The sequence below is a fragment of the Micromys minutus genome (genome assembly GCF_963924665.1).
Source record: "Micromys minutus genome assembly, chromosome: 1".
NCBI classification, from domain to species: Eukaryota; Metazoa; Chordata; class Mammalia; order Rodentia; family Muridae; genus Micromys; species Micromys minutus.
This window is the reverse complement of record NC_137969.1, coordinates 156,941,100-156,962,250: the sequence shown is the minus strand read 5'-3', so window position 1 is coordinate 156,962,250 and position 21,151 is coordinate 156,941,100. Positions and strand designations below refer to the sequence as shown.

At 49.6% G+C, this 21,151-nt stretch overlaps 1 protein-coding gene across 1 annotated transcript in view; it reads right to left on the bottom strand.

Annotated features, from left to right (window-relative positions):
* The window catches only part of OTOF (otoferlin), a gene marked incomplete at its 3' end in the record, with an annotated part of 124,795 nt that overhangs the window by 25,334 nt on the left and 78,310 nt on the right, over window positions 1–21,151 (bottom strand). The window contains exons 7-13 of the mRNA XM_080938499.1: window positions 18,922–18,966; window positions 12,158–12,231; window positions 10,866–10,992; window positions 10,380–10,434; window positions 4,828–4,959; window positions 973–1,035; window positions 458–542 (exon numbers count right to left, since the gene is read on the bottom strand). Of these exons, the coding sequence (XP_080794625.1) occupies window positions 458–542; window positions 973–1,035; window positions 4,828–4,959; window positions 10,380–10,434; window positions 10,866–10,992; window positions 12,158–12,231; window positions 18,922–18,966 (581 nt within the window). The remainder of the gene's footprint in view (window positions 1–457; window positions 543–972; window positions 1,036–4,827; window positions 4,960–10,379; window positions 10,435–10,865; window positions 10,993–12,157; window positions 12,232–18,921; window positions 18,967–21,151) is intronic.

Sequence of the window (21,151 nt, the reverse complement as noted above, 5' to 3'; positions counted from 1 at the left end):
GTCCGTGAGTCTCAGGTCTCTTAACTGCCGGAGTAAGTGATAAGGATTTTGTAAGGACAGCAGGACCTTTTCTGCTCAGCGGGTGCAGCCAGAGGCAGTGAGTAGTTACTGCTCCTCTAGGTCTCTCATTGCCCGCTATATATCTGCTCTCATATGACGTAGGTGATGTTCTCGTGTGCCAAGTGTTTTTAAGCTACCTCTCTGTACTGTACCGTTATTCCCAGATCCCTTCCCCCACAATGAGCAAACACCTATCAGACACGGTGCACACGGCTCCCACGTACATCTGTGTGTAGAGTGCACACTACTTTACTGCCATGCCCATGGCTGCCTACTCATGGCCAGTGGGTTGTGTCTCTGTCCCTTGATGGATGAGCCAGAGCCAATATAGCAGGAACAACCTCATACATTGCTTCTAGAGCTGCATGCACCAGCCCATTCTTCAGGGGTTACTCACCAGGCTGGGAATACACGGTCCCCACATCCATTTTGAAGGAGCCCACCAGAGTGCCGCTTCGAAGCAGGTTCTTAGAATGGATAACCTTCCAGAGCGGAATCACAAGCAGCCAGTCAGGCTGGGCAGGGAGAAGCCTTTAGGGGTGGGGTGAGAGGGGCAGGGGCAGGAGCAGGGCCCACCGATGATACAGTGTCACCTCCATCTTTCTTAGTAAAGTGGGAAGGTATTTGGCAGGGAACAGGGTTGGTTTGCTGAGGCTCAACATCAGCCCCTCCTACCCATCACCGTGTCCCCCCTCCCCCACTGCTGTTATATGGGTGAGTAGGTTTTACATTCTACAGAGGAACCAGGCTGAAGGGGCAAGAAAGGACCAATATCCATTTTCTTCTCTCCTCTGGCCAGCCGTGCATCCAGGCACTGGACGTCTGAGTTATAAACAGCCCATTACAGGGCTGTGCCGAGGTCCTGCATAAGTTGGTGGCCCTGCCTGTCAGTGGCAGCGGCTCTCCACTCACCGAGATCTTGATGATCTTGTCAAACATGACATCAGGAGAGACGTGGAAGTCGAAGACAAAGTACTGGAGGGGAGAAAGACCAGAGTGCCGTCGCGGGCAGCCCCTCCTTCCAAGCAGAGCCTGAATCCCCCATTTTCCCATGAGTCTCAAGGCTCACATGGGCAGTAGTGGTAACCCGCTGGATTCTGAGGGACTGAATGGGTGAGAAGTAGGACCCCGTCTACTACCAGGGGATGGGACAGTCTATTTACTATGTGTTCACGCTGCAGGAGGCCCTCCATATTTGTAGATGACATCATCCTACAGTGTCAAACGCTGAGTACCCTTTGTTTATAGGCTGTGTGTAGAAGAGCCCTGATCAAGGAGCCAGCAAATCTGGGCTCTCAGCCAGTTTTGCCCTTTTCTAGTAGTCTAGACTGATACATGTTCCTTGGCACAACCCCCAGAGAGCTGTTAAAGAGGGGTGTGGACATCAGCTACCATGTTACAGAACCAAGCAGGCTACTGCCTGTGAGGTACCATGGGGTTGAAAGGGCAGACAAATAGCCATCAGCCCACAGTGCTCCCTGGGAAATACACCCTAACCCAAGTGCTAAAAGACAAAACAAGGGGGTCTCAGAAAGATGCACTTAGGGCGAGACGGCACTGTCTTGGCCACAAAAGCAAACCTAGGGTGTGGCTCTGTGAAGTGTTCTCATCTGCTGTGATGCCCAGGTTCACTCGTGGTCCCCATCCTTGTCCTGGGTAAACTGGGATGGGGAAAGGGTATGGGCAGTGAGCACAGTTCCTTCTGCTTTGATGAACTTGTGGGCAGGGGAAAGAATCTAATGTTACCACGGGGCTTTAGTTAGAGTAAACATCCCAAGGGCAGGTATTTTTGGCTGTAGTCAATAGTCATTATCAAAAGCTTGTTTAAATCTGTGACATGGTAATCTATTTATCCATCCATCCATCCATCCATCCATCCATCCATCCATCCATCCATCCACATTATGTATACCATTTTCTGCCTTCATGCCAGAAAAGGGCACCAGTTCTCATTACAGATGGTTGTGAGCCACCATGTGGTTGCTGGGAATTAAACTCAGGACCTCTGGAAGAGCAGCCAGTGATCGCTCTTAACTGCTGAGCCACCTCTCTATCTCCTATATCCCCATTTTACAGCTAACACTTAAACCCTGTGGGCTGATGTGCTGTCTATAAAGCCAGTGACATCTAGCTGTTAACCACTGGATCATTGTTCCCTTTCCTGAGTCTCAGTCTACCCTCATGTTATGGGACTAGTGACATTAGGCTGCCACGCTATCCTACTCCAGGGGCGTGACCACACAAGAGCAGGGAGGCGTGGCTGTAAAATTAAAATGACAGGACTCCGCTGTGCACTTGGTAAGGGCACAATAAACGTTCGCTGTATATGTTGGTAAGTCTCAGGGGTGCTGGCTGGGGTGAGGGTCTTCAGCTCTGGAGTCTGGATCTGGGGGTGAATCGCCAGCATGAAGGCCGTGGCAGAAGCTGGGGGTTGGAGGAGAAACTGAGAAGAGGAGAAGCCTGCTCAGGACAGGGCGCCAGGAAGCAGCAGACTTTCTTGGTGGGTGGAGAAAGCCATGGCAAGTGAGGAAGCTTGGGGAAAGGTTCTGCAGAAGGAGAAGCAGAGTGTCATGGGAGCTCCTGGGAAGGAGGGACATGACAGGGATGTGACGGAGGCTGAGAGGGTGGGGATGACTCGTGTCTATTGTGAATGGAGGAGCTAAGGGAGATCACTGGAGATCCGGCTGGAAGTGGAGAACAGCCATGCTTAGGTGATGGGTGACTGACTGGGCCCTGTCCTTGGGTGTGCATGGGATGTCCTGGCTGTCCTTAGGATATTCTGCAGTAATGTACCACATGAACAAGGGAGAAGGAAAGAGCCAGGAAAAAAAAAAAAAAAAAACCGGCAAAGGCAGAGTGAAGGTCATAGGTCATTGCACAAGGCTGGATCCTTTAGGATGAAGAGACAGAAGGGTTCATGGCAAAGGTGAACACTCATTGGGAGGAGGGGCAGTGGTCACCGGCTGGCCAGGTAGACCGCATGTGCACATAGAGAAGAGGATTTATGTTGGTCCGTGTGGGGTCAGGTTATTATGGAAGTACAAACATCAAAAGCCTCTTATTCTCAGGCAGGCTTAAAGTTGTGCTCGTGAGCTACCAGGCCAGGTGCGTGAGAACTGGACCAGTCCCATGGAAGGAACTGGCTAACGAGGCGTCAGAACTCCTTGTGCTCTGAGCTGGCTGGAGTCATAATCCTTGTATTTTTCTGAGCATGAAAGATCAGCCACAGCTTAAAACCTCAGCTGGAAACCATTCCCTCCCCTCGGATCACCTCTGACCATCTTCCATCTCACCCTGGTAATAGGTGTGCTCTTTTGCACAAAGCCAAGTAGCCCCGATTTGGTTTCTGTCTCTTTCTTCTAAAGTAGGCTTTCTTAACCTTTGCCCACAGAGAGGATGCTGACCTCTGACTCAGAGATGGCAGGGTGGGCTACTCAGTGACAAAGTCATTTGAGCTTGGCAGAGAGAATAGGAGTTTGCTAGGGGGCCACAGAGCTGGGGAGCTACACTGGGAAGAGTAAGCAAGTTGTTTGGAACACGAGGTACACAGATCTGGTGCAAGCTGAACCCCCAAGTCAGCCAAATAACCACAGAGAGCCGCTGGGGTTTGTCACCATAGTCTTCAGAGAAAAGTGAGACTTTATCTAAAACAGAGGCTTTCCTGTCAGAAACGTGCCATGATATAAAACCAGAGATGTCTAGGTTGGATAGCCAGGTTCCATCAGCGCTGGCGGGCTCTTGAGCAGTAATGTTCCGTCCTGGGAGCCAGTGGACACCAGCTTGGAACACAGTAAGCTGGGGTTATACAGGAGTTTGTTCATGCTTAAGCAGAAGTGTTCCTAGGTCCTGCAGGTGCACAGCTGGAGACCTACAGCGGCCCAGAGGCACCCTCAGCTCCTCCTATACTATAAGGCACAGGGTATGGATGCATCATTTGAGCTAGCCTTGTCCTCCTTGCTAAGTGATGTTACTGGGGTAGATAGACTGGGTACTCCCTCTAGGACAGGAAGCCTGGACACTCAGGCTTTTAGACAGTTGAAATGTGCTCAGGCATCAGGGAAGGTCTGACTACCCTTTTCAGAGCCAATCATGATCAATATGGGCCTTATCCCACCACTAGCTCCCTAAGGGCAGTGGGAAGTCTCTTTCGGACCTGAAGCCTCAGGTATCTCCTTTGTTAGATGGGAAGATCAAATTATTAAGTCTCTGAGGGCTCTCACCCTTACCCCTGTGTAGTCTCAAGTGGAAGGAGGAGCAGTCATTTTCTTCCTCACAGCTGAAGTCAAGGTTGTATTCAAGAGAGAAGCCTTTTGGGGGCTCAGGAGACCAAGGAGGGGGCATAGTAGACAGGGTGGATACCCCCAATGTGACCAGTGAGGTCCTGGAGTCTGTCCCCGCAAGTGCAGTGGGCGACAAGATCCACCTATGATGGGTGCTGGTGTATCTACAGGTGTAGGAGAGATTTGGTGTCTTTCTTTAGGAAGGACTCATTGTATCAGGGGTACCTCGGCTGGGCTGGGCTGGTGTGAGCTGTGTTACTCTCAGGTTCAGACCTGGACAGCAGCTGTGGCCGCTACGAGGAGTTCACAGGCATTGCTAGCAGTTCATGGTTGGCTTGTAGCCATAGCAGAGACAGATGGGTCCGTACTGGGGGTGCAGACGTCGTGGTATGCAGTGTGCTGGGCTGGTGGCTCTGTCCTCCCAACTCCCAGTTGCTCCTGTTTCTATGTCAGGAGGCCCCTTCCCACCTTGTCACAGGTCACTGACCTCGTTGTAGTAAGGGCAGTTTGTGGACTCCTTCATAGATGTGTACTTCTTATCATCACCCACTTCCACACACACCACGGGGTCCATGTTCAAGCCCACCAGCTGCCGAGCCTCAATCACAGTGATGCTGACCTGCAGGAGGGAGAGAGGGGGTACAGGGAGCACTGCAGCCATCCCCGAGGCTAGACTTAAGAGAACATGACAATGGGTGGCTGGGCTAGGAGCCGCAGGAGCCAGTCCAGCTTGGAGTGAGACCCCAGGCTCCATGTTGACTATGGCCCCTGATATCCTGGGTGATCCTGGGATGTCTGCACTAAGAGAATGTGGGGGCTGGTGACCCCTAGGCCAGTGTTTCAGAATCACCCAAGGGAGAAGCATTGGCAGATGCTGGTGCTCAGGGTATGCCCCGGATCAATCAGTCTCACCCATGTGGAAGTCAGGTCCTAAGCCATGTCAGGCATGTTCAGCTGACCACAGGCAGCCCGGGACAGCCATGGAAGAGGCACACTGCCAGTAGTAAACTAATTCTAAAACATTATGATTTCTTTTTGTAACTTGATTGAGTGATTCTTTATGAACATAGAAGATGGCAACACACCCCGAAAAATTCTAGTTAATTCTTGGGTTCCAAGTTCTCCCAATGCTGTGGCTCTCTCTGCTGGGGTGGGGGGAAACCTGTCTCACCCGTTCCCCACCTTCTGAAACAGGCCAAGCTTTTCAGGTCTTCCTGAACTTGCTTTGGGGTCCTCTCCAGAGTTTCTTGGTTTTGCTGATAACCTCTAAGAAGTCCTTGGCTTTCTGGGAGCTTTTCCATGCCCAGTCCCTTCTCCCTCTGTCAAATTTCTTTGAGTTGCCAGAGCCTAACCTTCTGGCCTGTGTGGGGAATGTTGTGTGCATTCTTCTGTGATCTTACTATAAGTGATTACTGGCTTATAGATTTTAAACCAGTATATGCATATTTTAGCTTACAATATACATAATCGATACATTGTATCTTTATATGCACATACAAAGGTATGCATAGCTAAAGGATGTATATAAAGACACACATGTGTAAGAATGCATTTATATGTACATATATAAAACTGAAAAATATAAAACTATATATAGAGTGAGAATGAGAGAGAGGGAGAGAGAGGGAGGGAGGGAGGGAGAGGACAGGAAAGGTAGGGGGAGAGGGGGAAAGGAAAGGAAGAGAGGGGAAGGAGTATGAGTTTTAAGGCAACTGTTACTCTTCCTGAGTCTTCATTTCAAGCCATTATTAGCTCCTGCCTTGGATTTGGCGGGGTCTGTCCCCATTAGGGTGGCCATGACAAAATCTAGGCAGGTACAGATTTGGGTTCTGGTCTTGGAACTGAGCATTTGGGCAGGAATGGATGTGGAGTGTCCCGTGGGTTCACTGAGCTGAATATCCTTAGCTCCAAGCTGAGATTCTACCTAGCGAGGAGTAGATGAGACACTGCCTGTCTGAAAGCACCGCATGGGTGAAAACTCCGTGAAATGAGAGCCAGGGGCGTAAGTGGCCTCTTAGACAGAAACTACCTCTCCTAGGAGTCATCTCTTGAGTAAGTAGGGTTGGTGTGTGTTTCAGATTGCTCTACAGGATGCTTAAACTTGCATTTTCCACCCAAAGCCTCCTGTCTCTGTCAGCATTTGCTGCTAGCTAACTGGCCTGGCAGAGCAGCTGTTGCTGCCTTCATCTGGGTCTCTGCACTTCTGTTGCTAGGCCTCAGTGCAACTTCTAAATATGATTTTACTCAGGAGAATTATTTCCCCTTTTAGATAGAAAGAATCCTTACTAAAATTACCATCTACTGTGCTCCTCAAGGTCTTATAAATAGCTCAAAGACCAAGAAAAATCCACGCATCAGAAACGATGCTAGGAAAATAGAAACCCTAACACCAACAAGATCCCTGCCAAGGAAGCACAGAAACGCAGAAGCGGCTGTGCACTGAAGGAACACTTGAACTATGTGCGCAGCCATTTCTATTCTGGGGTGTGAGAGGCCAAAGGGGCAGACGAATGCTTAGAATCTACGCTTGAAAGAGTCTCAATAGTTCAAGAGTCTCAACCATTTCTTCAGGGAACCAAAAAGGAAACAGGGCTAATTAACTTAGTGCCAAGAAATTGACTGTGAAGAGACATTAGGAGTCCTTCTGGAATACTCTTCACACAGTAGTTTTAATTTCCAGAAACCTTTTAAAATTTTTATTTATTTTTATTTTATGTGCATTGGTGTTTTGCCTGCGTGTGTGTCTGTGTGAGGTGTCAGATCACTTGGAAATGGGTTACAGACAGTAGCGAGCTGCCATGTAAGTGCTAGGAATCGAACCGGGGTCCTTTTAACCACCGAACCAGCTCTCCAGCCCTATAAACCTTTTTATGCAAAGGTTTAAAAGTTAAATTATCACTTTCTTACAACCAGCACCCCCCACACCCTGCTCAAAAGGAAGAGCTTTCTATAACCCAGGCCTGGGAAACTCAAGCATGGTTTTTGCCAGATGTGCCAGCTGAGATTAAATTCCCCATGCCAAGAACAGCTGGTTTTATGTGTGCATTCCACATTCCATCTTTTGCCCCCTCCTCTGTTTAGGGTTCATCTTCTCATCTTCTGCAGGGGGCTTAGCTAGCATCAGAGACCCAGCCAGGAGCTGACAGTAGACGCGGGAGGTGAGCTGAGGGGGAGAGAGAGTAGGAAGGAACGAAGAGATGGGAGAACAGACATCGGAAGGGCACGTGCTTTGTGGATGATGATGGTCCCGGAGGAGAGTGGGAGACAGAGGTGAGAAGTGGGGTATGGGGGCAGAGGAGAAGCCCACTCTCACGGCCTCTCCAGTTGCTGCTTCAGGTGTGCATGTGTGTAACACTTGAAATTAAAAGTTAGAATGAGGTCATCTTCTACAGGAGGATGGCAGGAAGGATGGGTCATCCAGTCATCAGAATGTTGAGAAAACGGAAGGTACAAAGCCAATGAAAAATTTCAGGAAAGCAAAGAAACTTCCATCGCATGCACAGCGTTTCCAGGATGAAAACCCAGAGAGAGAAAGGGACCTGAGCCATGGGGCCAGCTGGCACCTCTGGATAACCGTCTCTCCTGCAGAGGCAAGCGCTAGGATTCCCAAGAGCCTTGGAACAATGCTGGTGGGGGAGGGGAGCTGCTCAAATGTCCTGAAGAACCCCACAGATAACAGTGCCCTGTGGTCTGTTTTGAGGACCTCTGTTCATACATGCATCAGAATGTCAGGGGAAGGTAGAGGGGAGAGGGGACAGGGGACAGGGGACAGGGATGCCTGCTCACACCCCTGGGACTGCTGTCCTGTAGTGTTCCTCATCTCCCCTTGTCTCCAGGGCCAGAGGTATGACATGGCCAGGCAGGCTGATCATTCTGGTGGTGACATGAAGGGTAGAGTGGAGGGACAATATAAAGACATGGAGGCCAGGGGATGCAGGAACACAACAGAGGTGGGGGTGGGACTTGGGTCTGGCCTGGGAGACCCAGTGGTGGTGGAAACTGGAGATCTGTCTGGAGATGACATGTTAAGGCTTAGCATCAGGAAGAGAGATCAGGAGACAGATTCTAGGTTCACCAGTAGCTCCAAGGTGAGCTGCCCACTCTGCTGGGCTAAGCACACGTGTGTTATGTGTATGTTAAGATGCCAACCATCAGGAAAGAAGAATGTGGTGTTTCATCTGTTCTAAACTGTCCCCAGCACGTTGCACACAGACCTCTTCCCACAGGCCTCCTTCCACCGGTATGTAACCCTCACAACTGGTCTGGCTCTTGGGATCCCACCTGGACCTGGGTCCGGCTAGGTTCTTCTCTCCTCTCTCCGGTGCTGTGCACTCTTGGAGGTCTTTCTGGTTACCTAAAGCCAAGTTCCTCAATGGAGAGAAGTTGCTGTTGGTTTTACTGATTTGTACGTGGTATTTATGGGAAGTGGAAATACTTTGCGTTTGAATCCTCTTGGATCCCTCTTGGTTCCCTCTTGGCTCCCTCTTGGACAGTGAATAAATGCATGCAGGTGGATGGGCCTGTCAGGAGACACAGCACTACCAGGTGAGCTGGGTGAACCGGTGAAGTTCAGACGGGACACAAAAGTCCCCTGCAGGAAGCAGTTTGTGAGGAAGACTCACTGAGCTTCTGAGCACTGAGCTAAGCAACCAAGGGATCAGAAGGGATCAACTGTTTCAGAGAACACGTACCTCTGACTGCTATGGCTCCCCCTCTGGCCTTTGTTTACCTGTGACCAGTGGCTCTGTAACTCTTGGTTCGTGTCTTACTGTTAAAGTGGAGTAACCATTATGTTTAGATGGTTGTAAGGATGACATCATGGTTGTAAGAACCACATCATCTCAACAGAAATACATTATCAGCTTCTAGCACTAGCTTTATAATAGGCCTTTAAAAACAAATTGCATTAATAACAGTTTGATGTGCTTTTGCACAGCAGATAAAGGGCAAGGGACCTGAGTGGGGTCTCTGGGATTTCTCTGGTCTCGGCGCACAGAAGCAATGCCCTCCCACCTTCACTCCCGGTTTCAGTCTCCTGGAAAAATCTCCCAATGCCTCAGGACATTGTGTTACGGTTTTGATAGAGCAGGGGGCAACATTCCTGAGGCTCCACGGGACTCAAAGGCTTGAGGTTGTCTAAAGTTCCAGGGTGGCACCATGTGACACAACTTGGGGTTAATTTTTTAAATACCACAGAAAATGGCTACTGGAGGGTAACGAACCAAAGCAAGTATTAAGGGAGCCAAGGTGAATCCTTGGGAAACATGACTATGTGTATTTTTTAGTGGGGGTCATCTGGATCGTTATATCATCTCCTGAGGGAGGTGAGGTGCGTGTGCATGGGGCCTGGGAAATGGGCATCGAAAATAAAGCTGTACTCAACAGTTTCTGACCTATAGCTGGGTCTTGTTAACTGTCAGGGCAGAGTTGGAGCCATGATAGCTCCCTGGGCCTGTCTTAAGAGATGCCTTCCCTCACCTTGCCTCTCATTGGTACATAAGGACTGGGTGTGTCTTGCTTGGCCATCTGTTTACTGTGAGCCCGCTACACAGCTCTGATCTCGGGCTGGGAGAAAAGCCAAGACCAAGGGCCACTGAGACCGGTGTCAGCAGCCACCAGGGATGCTGAACCCCTGTTCTTCCTGGCTATATCTGCAAACCTTTTAGTCAAAGCCAGTTTAGATATAGTTTCAGAAGCAAAAAACTACTAATCTAAGAAGATATAGAAACACAAAAGGAAGAAAATGGGAGTGATGTTACTTCCAGCTTTAAAATAAGCTAGAACTACTTAAAAACACACCCAACATCCTTCAAAACATGTCTGAGCTGTCTAAATAGAGATCTTACATTCTTCTTTTGGCTTTCATTGTCTTAACCTTTCTAGGAATGTCTCCCAGACAGAAGCCTCCTTGGAGACTCTATTCTCAGATGTGACTCTAGAATACCCTGGTTCTTACCTCTGAGTTCAACACACATGCCTGGCTGGGACACCACACTCCAGCAGAATCTGTAAGGCCTAGACATCCGGGTGCCCACCTACCTGGTAATCCATGGGCCTTCCAGCACTGGGCTCCATCTTAATGTCTGGCTTAGACCTGAGGAGAAGAATGTACTGTCAGGTTGCTGTGAGGGATGGAAAGGCCAGAGGGACAAAATTGTGATCTTCAAATTCTCAATTCTGCTAACAGACTTGGGGATACACAGGATGGGTGGGGTGAATGTCCTCAATGGCACCAACAGAGAAGACTAAGCAAAAGTAACAGGGAGATGGCCATCGGGTGAAGAGTCACTTGAGGACTGGTCTGCTCTGTGATGTCCCTACACCCACAGAAGCTCAAGGGCCTGATCCACTCCTGCCTCTACAGGAAGACAGCTCAGAGGACATCTAAGGGCAGTAAGAAAGAGCAAAGCTGGGGAGAAACTAGGCATAGGCCCTGATTTCTCTGACCCCAAATTTCAAGCCTAGTGAGCAGGTCCTGCTCAGCAGGACGGTGGCAGGTGGGATGCAGACCTCTGGCTCACTCACCGTTTGTTGGAGACGTTGCTGGTGAGTGCGGTGACCGAGGCTAGGGACACTGAGTCAGGATCCAGCCCATCCCCCAGTCGGATGGCTAGGTGGTCCAGATCCTCCGTCTCTAGCACTGCTGGCTCATCTGGTGAAGAAGGGAAGGGCAGGTGGGCGGATGGAGGGTTAGAAACTGAACGTCTCCCAGGAAGGAGAGTTAAGTTTCTGGTTTATTTGATGTCACTTGCTTTGAACACTATCACCCGAGCATCTCATGTTCTCCTAATTATGACAGAGTCTCTCTATGTAGACCAGGCTAGCTTCAAACTCACAGACCCAACTGCCTCTGCCTACTGGGTCTTGGAGTTAAAGATGTGCATAGCTATGTCAGGGTCTAACCTCAGTCCTTAAAACATTTTAACTGCCATTATGTCTTGTCTCATTTTCTTTCGTAATCTTAGCCAAATGAAATTCTTTTACTCAACCTTATTCTCTAAAGCTCTGAATACCCTTTGTGGAAGAAAATAGAACACATCCTGTGCTTACTAGATGCAGCTCATCACAATGGATACTTTTAAATGGAGTGGCTACTGGATGTAGGTCACACACACACACACACACACACACACACACACACACACACCCTTATAGCTAACACCCGTCAACGTGGGCATTCTTGCATACAGATACTTCTTCCCCCTGAGGTGTAAGAAGTAACTTATTCAAGATGGAGGCAGTGGAACGCAGGGCTCACTCCTGCACCCGTGTGTAGGAGTCCAGTGGGATGAGGTCATGATTTGGAAAAGCCGTCCAGACATGGTAGGTCTGGAGGAGAGAAAGTTCTAGGGCCAAAGGACCACATATAGAGCCCCGATACTGGGTGCGTATATCTTCCCACTCCGCCTCATGCATCCCCTTATCTTTCATCTGTCCTTGCCTCCTTTTAAATGGCTGTCAGATGCCCTTCCAGCCTCCTCTCTCAAGATGGGTTTGCTACAGCCACCAGGCACTGCACAGCATGTTTTCTTGCTACTTTTTTAATTAAAAAAAAAAAATCTCTGGGCATATGTGAAGTTAAATACTCAATGTAGGAAGAAGGATCCCATCCCTCTGGCAGAGGCTCAAGGTCCTATACGTCCCTCCACTAACTTCCAGACTAGCCAATGGGAGTTCGAGCCCTGCCGGAGTGGCTGTGGGAGTGTCCAATGGGGAAGGAGGGTCATTTGCGCCTAGGGCGGGCTTAAATGATGGTGCGGGTTCAAAGAAGTGGCTGCTGCAGCTGTGTGAATGGTGGGAAGGACCACGTTCCCTACCTTGTCTTTGGGGCTCCTCTTTGTGCGACCGAGTCTTGCCGAGCTTCATGGCCGAGAATACACTCCTTCCCGCTCTGTAAAAAGGAGATCCCCAGAGTGATACATGCAGGAAAAGCACAAACACACACGAGGCAGTCTCTGAGGGACTCAGAGAAAAAAAGAGATGGGGCCCCGCCCTCGTTCACTTTTCTCAAGACACAATACAAATTAGGGGCCATGGGCCCCAAAGGACATAGGACACTTCCTCCCAGGTCTTCCGGTTAATGAAGAGCAGGTGGGAGTCCCAGGTCACTAAGGAAGCGGTCTGTGGTGGCACTGGGTCTTGAACTTCTCACCTAAGCCCTGTCTTCTCAAAGCTGAGATCTGCAAGGTCCCTCGGCTTTTTTTCCAGCCCATGTACCCCCAGGAGAGCTAACAGGAAAAGAGGCCAGGTGCCCAGAGACAACATCAAAACAGATACATAGGTCCGGGGGACTTGGAGGGACAGACTGAGGCTGAGAGGCTAAGGCTGAGGTAGGAGCCACGGATGCCAGCTATTCAGGTCTCTGGTGGCTTTGGTACTCAGAGTCTGCCCTGTCTTACTCTATTCTCTGTACCAGGAGAGTCTCCCGAGTCCCCAGTGAAAAGGGTCTTTCTCTTTTCCTGGTTACCCCTCTGCCTATACCTTCCTAAAGCAGACCACCATCTCTTACCTAGCCCCTACCTCTTCCTCTGGTGTGTAGCCGTATGTTCAGACCAAGGGTCTTGCAGTCAGTGGGGCGGAGGGAAGGGGGTAGGGGTCCTCACAGCCCTTCAGTGATGTCCCTGCAGCCGAGCCTGAGGTCCCCAGAGCCAGGAAAGACCAGGAGTAGGATCCGTGGGGGGAAGTGCTGTATTCCATTACCCCATTCATATTGTATAAGAGGGACATCTGACTCCCTCGGATTCCCATTCTCCTCCTCCTGGGTGTGGCTGCCATACTGCAGGCTCCTGTGGGGGTGGGTGCATGCCCATTCCTCACCTGCCTCTAGATATGGGTCAGCAGAGGTTCACAGAGGCTTGGGCATGGCCTCAAAGACACCCAGATCCTTGCTCTGCAAGCTGTTCAGTGTGAGTTTGGAGAAAAACCTTTCTCCTTTCTGCCCTTGTGATGGCCGGGAAGTCTCAAGCCCCTCTACTTGGGACTAGGAGATTGGTGTCCTTCCCCTAACCTGGTTCTATCTTAAACCCAGCTGTACAGTGAACCACATCTGTATCCTGTGCTGGGTGGGTAAACAGGAACACTCCTGTCATGTCCTGTCAACTCACAGATATTTTCACAACATCCTAGATAGAGGTCAAAGAGGCTGGCGGCCTGGATTTGCCAGCTTTCTTTTGTGTCGTGGATTAAAAATGAAGAAAGAGAGGGAAGGGACTCTGTAAAACAAAGCTGATGACTTTGGGGTTATTATTATTTGGCCCAAGTATCTTCTTTGTTGTTCTCTAGTCTCTCAATGGGTAATCTTTAGTGTGTGTGTGTGTGTGTGTGTGTGTGTGTGTGTGTGTGTGTGTGTGATGTGCCTGTGTGTATCCATGTCCACACGCGTGTTGATACTCAGGTGTACATGTGCGTGTGGAGGCCAGAGGCTGACAGCGGATGTCTTTCTCAGTTGCTGTTCACTTTCTTTAGGGAGACAGCATCTCTCTCTGAACCTAGAGCTCAATGACCAGGCGAGCCTGGTTAGCCAGCTTGTTCAGTAGACTCCCTGTGTCCTCTCCTGGATTGTCACCTTGGATTGTAGGTGACATGACAAGCATATTATCCAGTGGACAATAGCCCCAAGCCCCTCAACTGCAAATCCCATTTCTGTGGCATTAACTATTGGCTATGAGGATGATGTCATCTCACAGGTATTTTCTGTGATCCAGGCCTTGCATGTTTCATGGCTCAGGGGACAACTTTTGGGCGTTGGCTCTCTTCTTCCACCATGAGGGCCCGGGACTCCAGCATTGCTGGTAGGTGCCTTTACCTCTTGCACCACCTCACACCTTTTTTTTTTTTTTTTTTTTTTTTTTTTGAGACAGGGACACACACACACACACACACACACACACATCTTTATTCAGCCAGTGAAGAATTAAAACTCAGAAAGGAGAAAATCAACTCAGTACCCTACAGCAAATGGAACAAAATGGAGGCTGAAGTTCATGTCTGTGGGCCTGCACAAATCCCCTGTCCCGGCCACATTGCCTCCATGGTCAGGACCTCTTTGAGCATGATGAATTCATGTGACCAAAGGAAGACTAGGGAAAAGCCAGCAGTAAAATTGCAGCTATGGCAGTGGCTGAGGTGCCAGGCCATTTGCAGAATGGGATGCCATTTGCAGAGTCCCCCACTCATTAGAACGAGTTGTTTGGAAGCAGGCAAGGGGTTGTCCTGCCTGGCTTTGCCTGAAGTATCCCAGGGGCTTTCTCCCCAACAAGTGGCTTAAAGGGTGGGGTGCCAGCTGCATCCAGACTCCTGTCATAGCCTCAGGCTCAGGCTCTCATGGACACTCTCACCGTGCTGTGCGGGTCAGAGACGCCTTGCCTGGAGAAGTCAGCTGGCTGTATCTGGAGCTGGAATCGGGGCTACAGCCCAGAAGGCCAGGTGTGAGTGGCTTTCTAAGGCTGGTCCCATATATCAGACTTAAGCTCAACACTTGGACAGTTATGAGTCTTTAATTAGAATGCTACTTTATTATTTGGTATGAACATTTTGGGGAGTGAAAATTGAGACATTTAATGATCCTACTCAAACCTAACCACTTCTGTTATACTCTGAAAAAAATTCAAAGAAGAAAACCTTTCTCCTAAGACTGTGTCATGTGACTACTATAGCCAACAGACCTGCAAGCAGCGCTACATGCATGGGGATGTCTCAGAATGGTGTTTGCTTGGTGGATAGAGCTGATGTGTGCAGTGATGGACAACATCTGTCTCCACAGTCCGTAGTCCAGGCTCCACGCCTGTGGTACCTTCTGTGCTGAGGGTGGCAGAGCAGGATGCTGTTGCTATTGCTGCCCTTCGTGATTTCTCAGTCCATGCATCAGGAATTCCCTATTGAAAAGGCTCTTTCTACTGTGCTAGTCCCTGGAAAGCAGTGCACTCCAGGCAAAGGGCAAAGGGTAAAGTGCAAAGGGCAAAGGGCAAATGATAAAGGGCAAAGGACAATTGTAAGAATAAAGTTAGTTTAATCAGGGCACTTTAAAGATTGTCAACCTATATTGGAGACAGATTTTTTTTTTAACTAACTTTGTGATTTCAGTTTCTATTCTAAGATTTTTAATTCTGCATCTCTTCTAATGGGGTTCTACCACCACAGAAGGTAGGATGGAGTGAGAAGCAGGCACAGATACAAGCCAGTAGTCAGCTCTGTGAAGAGAAACCTTCAGCCAAGGACGTCTGTACTCATTCACAGAATGCCTGAGAGCTCTGAGAGTGAGTGCTTTCCTCCAAGGGACTCTTTCTAAGTGACACTCCATTCTACAGATGACCCTGGCACTTGGCCGTAGCCATACTTGCAAGTGTTGGAGCTGAGTGACACCTGCTTTATAGAAAAGGGCTGCTGAGCTGGCACAGCGGGTAGAAGCGCTTGCTGCCAAGCCTGGTGACCCGAGGCTCTCTGATTTCCATTTGAATGCATGGCATGTACACACACATGCACACACACATGCACACACACATGTACACACACATGCACACACATGCACACACACATGCACACACACATGTACACACACATGCACACACATGCGCACACACATGCACACACACATGCACACACACATGTACACACACATGCACACACACACAAACAGACAAACGCAATGAAACAAAAGCAAAGCATCATCAACAAAAAACATGCACACATAAAAATACACACAAACAACAGAAAGGAACCTGACAATTAGGCATGTAAGGGAGTTAAGATAAAAACTCGCATTTACTTCCAGTGGCTGGACTACCACGGTCAGGATGATATATCCAGAGTGACAGTTCTCTGGAGAAAAGACTTAAATCGGTGTGTTCACTGTAATGTCTTCCTTTGCGTACCTAACAATCTCCTCACTTTGTTCTGTGGCTCACTTTAGAAGTCTGTCACTACAGCTCTGCAGTGCACACAGGGCTCAAGGGTGGAAGCTGCGTATTCATTATGACCTGGGGCATGATGGGGAGAATCCAGCAGTATGAGAGCTTCATTGATTTGCTCTATGAATTATTCGGGAAGCTGTGGCTTAGAAGGCGTGGTTGTCAATGAACTATAGACAAGCCACGCAGTCCAGCCAGGGCTTCTCCACAGCACTTTCGATTGGAAACGTCAAGGCTCAGGCTTAGGTAACTGGGATGCCCGAGCTCAGCGTGAGAGGCAGGGCCTCCATTCCTCCTTTGCATTGTTCACACAGCGGGATTTTCTAATCTGAGGCTGCATTTCCAGCTGCCTCAAATGAGCAGCTCTTTCCTTTTCCATGCCCCAGGTACATCATTTCTCCACTAGTGGGAGTCAGAGGACAATGTTGAGGAGTCGACTTTCTCTCTCTACCCTGTGGGGTCTGGGACCCAACTCAGGTCGGGCTTGATTCTAACTTGCTTGTTGAGCTGTCTCACTGGCTCTCAATTTAACCAGGCTGGCCTCTAACTCAATATGAAGTTCAGGCTTGCCTTGAACTCCTGATCTTCCTGCTTCTATCTTCTGAGTGCCTGGGTATGGATAGATGCTACCTGTCCCCCGGTTACAGGTAACTATAATTTTAAATGTATTTGAAACCGTGTTGAATTTCAGTTTGTTCTGAATACTTTCTGCATGGGTGAAGGGCAGGTTGACCTAAAATTTTTGTGTGTGTGTGTATGTATTCATTTGTTAATTTATTCTTTATTATTTAAAAAATAATTTTTTTTTATTTTATATGCAATTGTGTTTTGCCTGTGTATGTGTCTGCATGAAAGTGTTGGATCTCCTAGAACTGGAATTGCAACAGTTTTGAGTTGCATGTGGGTGCCGGGAACTTAAGCGGGGTCCTCAGGAAGAGCAACAAGTGCTCTAGACCCTTGAGTCATTTCCTCAGTCCCTAATTTATATTTTTAGAGCTGGAGAATCAATCCCGGGACCTCACACATGCTAGGCAAGGCTCTACTTCTAAGTCACACTCCTGGCCCAGACTGTCCCTTTATAGAGGGACCACATCATCTCCATCTGGCCTGTTAGGACATGTGTCCCTCTTGTACCGGAGGGACTGTGAGATCCTCAAGTGTCCCTCCTGACCCATGAGTGCCTGGGAGTCTGGCTCCTCCTTTTGTCTTGGTTGCCAATTCTTTGGGAAAGCTTCATCAAACACTAGTGTGAGAATAGATTTCCCAAAGCCCTATGGGGGAATGCCTGCTCTTTCTTGGGTCAAATCTTACGTTTTCTCTTCTCCGTCTTACATCGATTTCCTCTGACCTTCCTGTAGCACAAGTATAAACCAACCACCTTGGCCTCACGGTTGCCTTGATGTGTAAGCTTTCTCTCACAGCGTTCTTTTCTCAGGCTGAAGAGTTTCAGTTTGCTTAATCATATCTTACAGTGTCCATTCCCAGTTCCCGGACACATTAAAATAATATTACATCCTAGCTGACTTAATCTCATTTGGTAATGGGACAGCAAAAAACAAGATGGAGTAGGGCCAGGGAGGTCGCATGTCCTGGGGTCCTGCCACGGGCTTGCGTTGAGAAGCCAGTCTACCCCGGCTTCAGCACAGGGATCAAGCCAGCCTGACAGACTGGGTGGGCCTTGAGGCCTGGTGATCTCAGAGAGAAGCTGAGGGAAAGAATACAGGTAGCTGTGCCACCTAACTAAGCCTTTGACATCCAAGCAGCCAGAGAGAAACTTAGAGCCATGAACCTTCTCACTAAGAAAAGGGCCCCAGATCAATGTCCCTGCCGTCTCTTACCCACCATGCTGGGACTGATTCCTAGCTCTCTTTCTCAGAAGCTGCTCTGTCGCTCTCTGTGGCACTCTGCGCACAGCACATTGCTTCTGTTGCCCTGTGGTTGTGGCTATAACTCACGCAGATGTTACAAACATGACTAGAACTTGGTATGATTTGGGCCACGCAGTGGATGAGACTCCAAGTTACCCAGGATCTTAATGTACGCAGACACACCCATCGGGCTCAGCTCAGACTACTACAGACACAACTCTAAATTAGCTTTTAAAGTATTGGAACCACAGTTTAAAGCAAATCCCTTGATATCTCTGGAGCTCAATCTCAGGCCAATCTTGCCTGGCCCTTGTGACCGTTCATCAGCTAGCCCTGTGCCTCCCTACTCTAGACTGTCCTTTGGGGAGAGGAGACGGTGAGGGTTCCGGAGAGTGCTAATCTCTACTCTGCTCTTTGTGCTTCATGTTTTGGATGCACCGTGCAACCATGCACCCAGACACCGTCTCCTTTGAGCCTCCCAGGCTGTATGATCGACTACTCAGTCCTCACAGGGAAGCTTAAGAGCCTGACCTAGAGGTGCAGAGGGATGATCAGGAAAGTCGAGGAACAAGACACTAAAAGAAGAAAGCATCACCCCCAAGGACCCAGAGGGGAAAGAAGAGGCCCGGCCATTTCCCCGGATCTCACCACCCATCCCATTCTCTTCCCCCCTTCACCCTGCATGTCCCCTGCTGCTCCATCAGGACAGCCCCACCTAGGCCCTCTCAGACAGCCCCTTCCCTCCCCCTTGGAGCCCTGTGGCAGTGTGCCAGCACCACTGCCTTTGCCCTGGCCTGGGACACCTACTTGTGCTCGTCATCTCTGCCTCCCTTGGTCTTCTCTCTGCCTTTGCTGAGTAGGGGGAGAAATGAGGAGACAAGGGGATGCAAGTGAGAGTGGGGCCAGAGACCCTCACCTTAGCCCCTGGCCCTGCTGACCCCACATTCCTCCCCAGGGGCTTCCCTGGCCCACAGATCCTCCACTTCTCACTTCAGTGTAGGAACACCATGGCCTCCTATCCCAGGAGAAGGCCTGATTCCAGAGCTGTAGGGTCCCCCAAATTTCTTTCTCCCTCACTTTCTCCCTTGGTCCCCTCCAAGGGGTGTGTTGTGCCCATGCTGTGCGTCCTCTGTGGGGATGAGCCTAATTGAGAGATGGGGACCAGACTTCTACAAGATTATGGGGCATTCAGCTACTGAGAAGAAAGATGGGGGAAGGGGAGAAATGTGCTGTACCCAAGCCACCATTAAAGGGCTCAGAGGTACAGGACAGCTGAAGTCCCATCTTCCCTTAGAGAAGTTTCTAGAAACTGGAATGTTCGTCCAAAGCCTCCGAAAGGCGAGTCAATAGGTATGAGGAAAAGAAAATGCATAACCTTCAGGACTTCTCTGCTCACACACTCTCCTCTCAGACCTGGCCTAGGCGAGGCCATGGAGAACTCAGACCGAAGGGCTCTACAGTCATGTTCTGAGTCTAGATTTGGTTGGCTGGCCTTTGTGTTGTCTGTGAGTCAAAGAGCACCACGATTCCAGCTCTCTGGCTGCCCAGATCATCTAGGACACGGAGCAGATCCAGCCCAGCCCAATTCCAGCTCTCTGGCTGCCCAGATCATCTAGGACATGGAGCAGATCCAGCCCAGCCCAACTGACCTCAGGCCACTGTTGGGGACCCCAAGGGCTATTGGGGTGTGCCTGAATGGAGCTAGGGTTCCTGTGAGCTATCAGGGAACTGAAACTCCACTCAAGATTTCAAACCCTCACATTTGCTTTAGGAGAGTGCCTTTTCTTTCTGACTAGACAATCCAGGTCTGAGGGGTTCATTTCTGCTTTTCTTTTCTTTCTTTCTTTCTTTCTTTCTTTCTTTCTTTCTTTTTTTTTTTTTTTAAGACTTCTGTGACTCTGGGAACTATGTCAGTCTATGCAACAGACTACAAAGGAGATGTGTGTGCTCTGGGGTTGGCAAGGGTCAGCAGGTACATGGAACGGGCATACTGAACATTAACTGGGAACTGCTCTCTCTGTCTCCAACTCGGTCTCCCTCTCTCTCCCCTCCGTCTCTCAAGCTTTGCTCTGAACTCAGAGGTGTCATGTCTTTCGATGTGTGTGCTCTCTCCCCTCTCTCCATTCTCCAGGCCTCAAGGCATCCACTCTCTGAGGATGGAAATGGGAAAGGGCCGTTTTATGAAGAAAGAACACCATTGTGATTTTACTGCATTCGCCCTTACTGCTGCTACAATCCTTAGAGACAGGAGATGCAAAACTGGGGCTCAGACCTTCGGGAGGCAACACCGTGGTGGAGCTATCATCCCACAGAGCGGCTTTCTCATCACCTGCTTCTTATGGGAGGTTGTGGAGGCTCAGGCTGCCCTCTGTCACTGAGCTGGTAAGCTGTGGCTTCACCTTCTGCTTGCATTGCCACAGAGCATCCTGGGAAGCCCCAGGTATGCCTAGATTTCTTCCTAGTGCTCACATTGTACTTTTGGCTCCCCTGTTCATTGTGTAAATCCTGCTCCTCAGCCAGCCTCCTCTTCTGAGAACCACTTTCAGCCTCATTGAACAATTACTCTTCCTTAGCTCCATCCCCATCACGGGATGAACTGATGAAAGCATCCACAGAGAGGGGGAGGAAAAGTGGAATGCCCTTCTGGGAAACTAAGGCCCACTGAGACCCAGGCGTGTCTTAGCGCTAGGCAGCACTTGGGTTACACAGCCTTGGGCTGAGGTGGGAGAAGAAATATCCTGAGAGCCGTTTTACTCCTAAACTCCCCCATGGCTGTGACTCTGGTTCCCCTGGTTCCTTGGCAGCCATGGCAGCACTGAATCCCATCCTGGTGACAAAAGGCAGGTGCATGTACTGCATACACGTATGCAGACCTTTTAATGCATACATGCATGCCTCTCCCAGAGCCCTGATCCTACAGGTTTCTACTGGAGTGGAAGGATGCCCACAGCAGGACAAGAAGGACCTACCCCTAAGAATATGATAACTACCTAGACATCCCCAGGGACACCACAGGGGCCTGGGAAGCTGAAGGTGT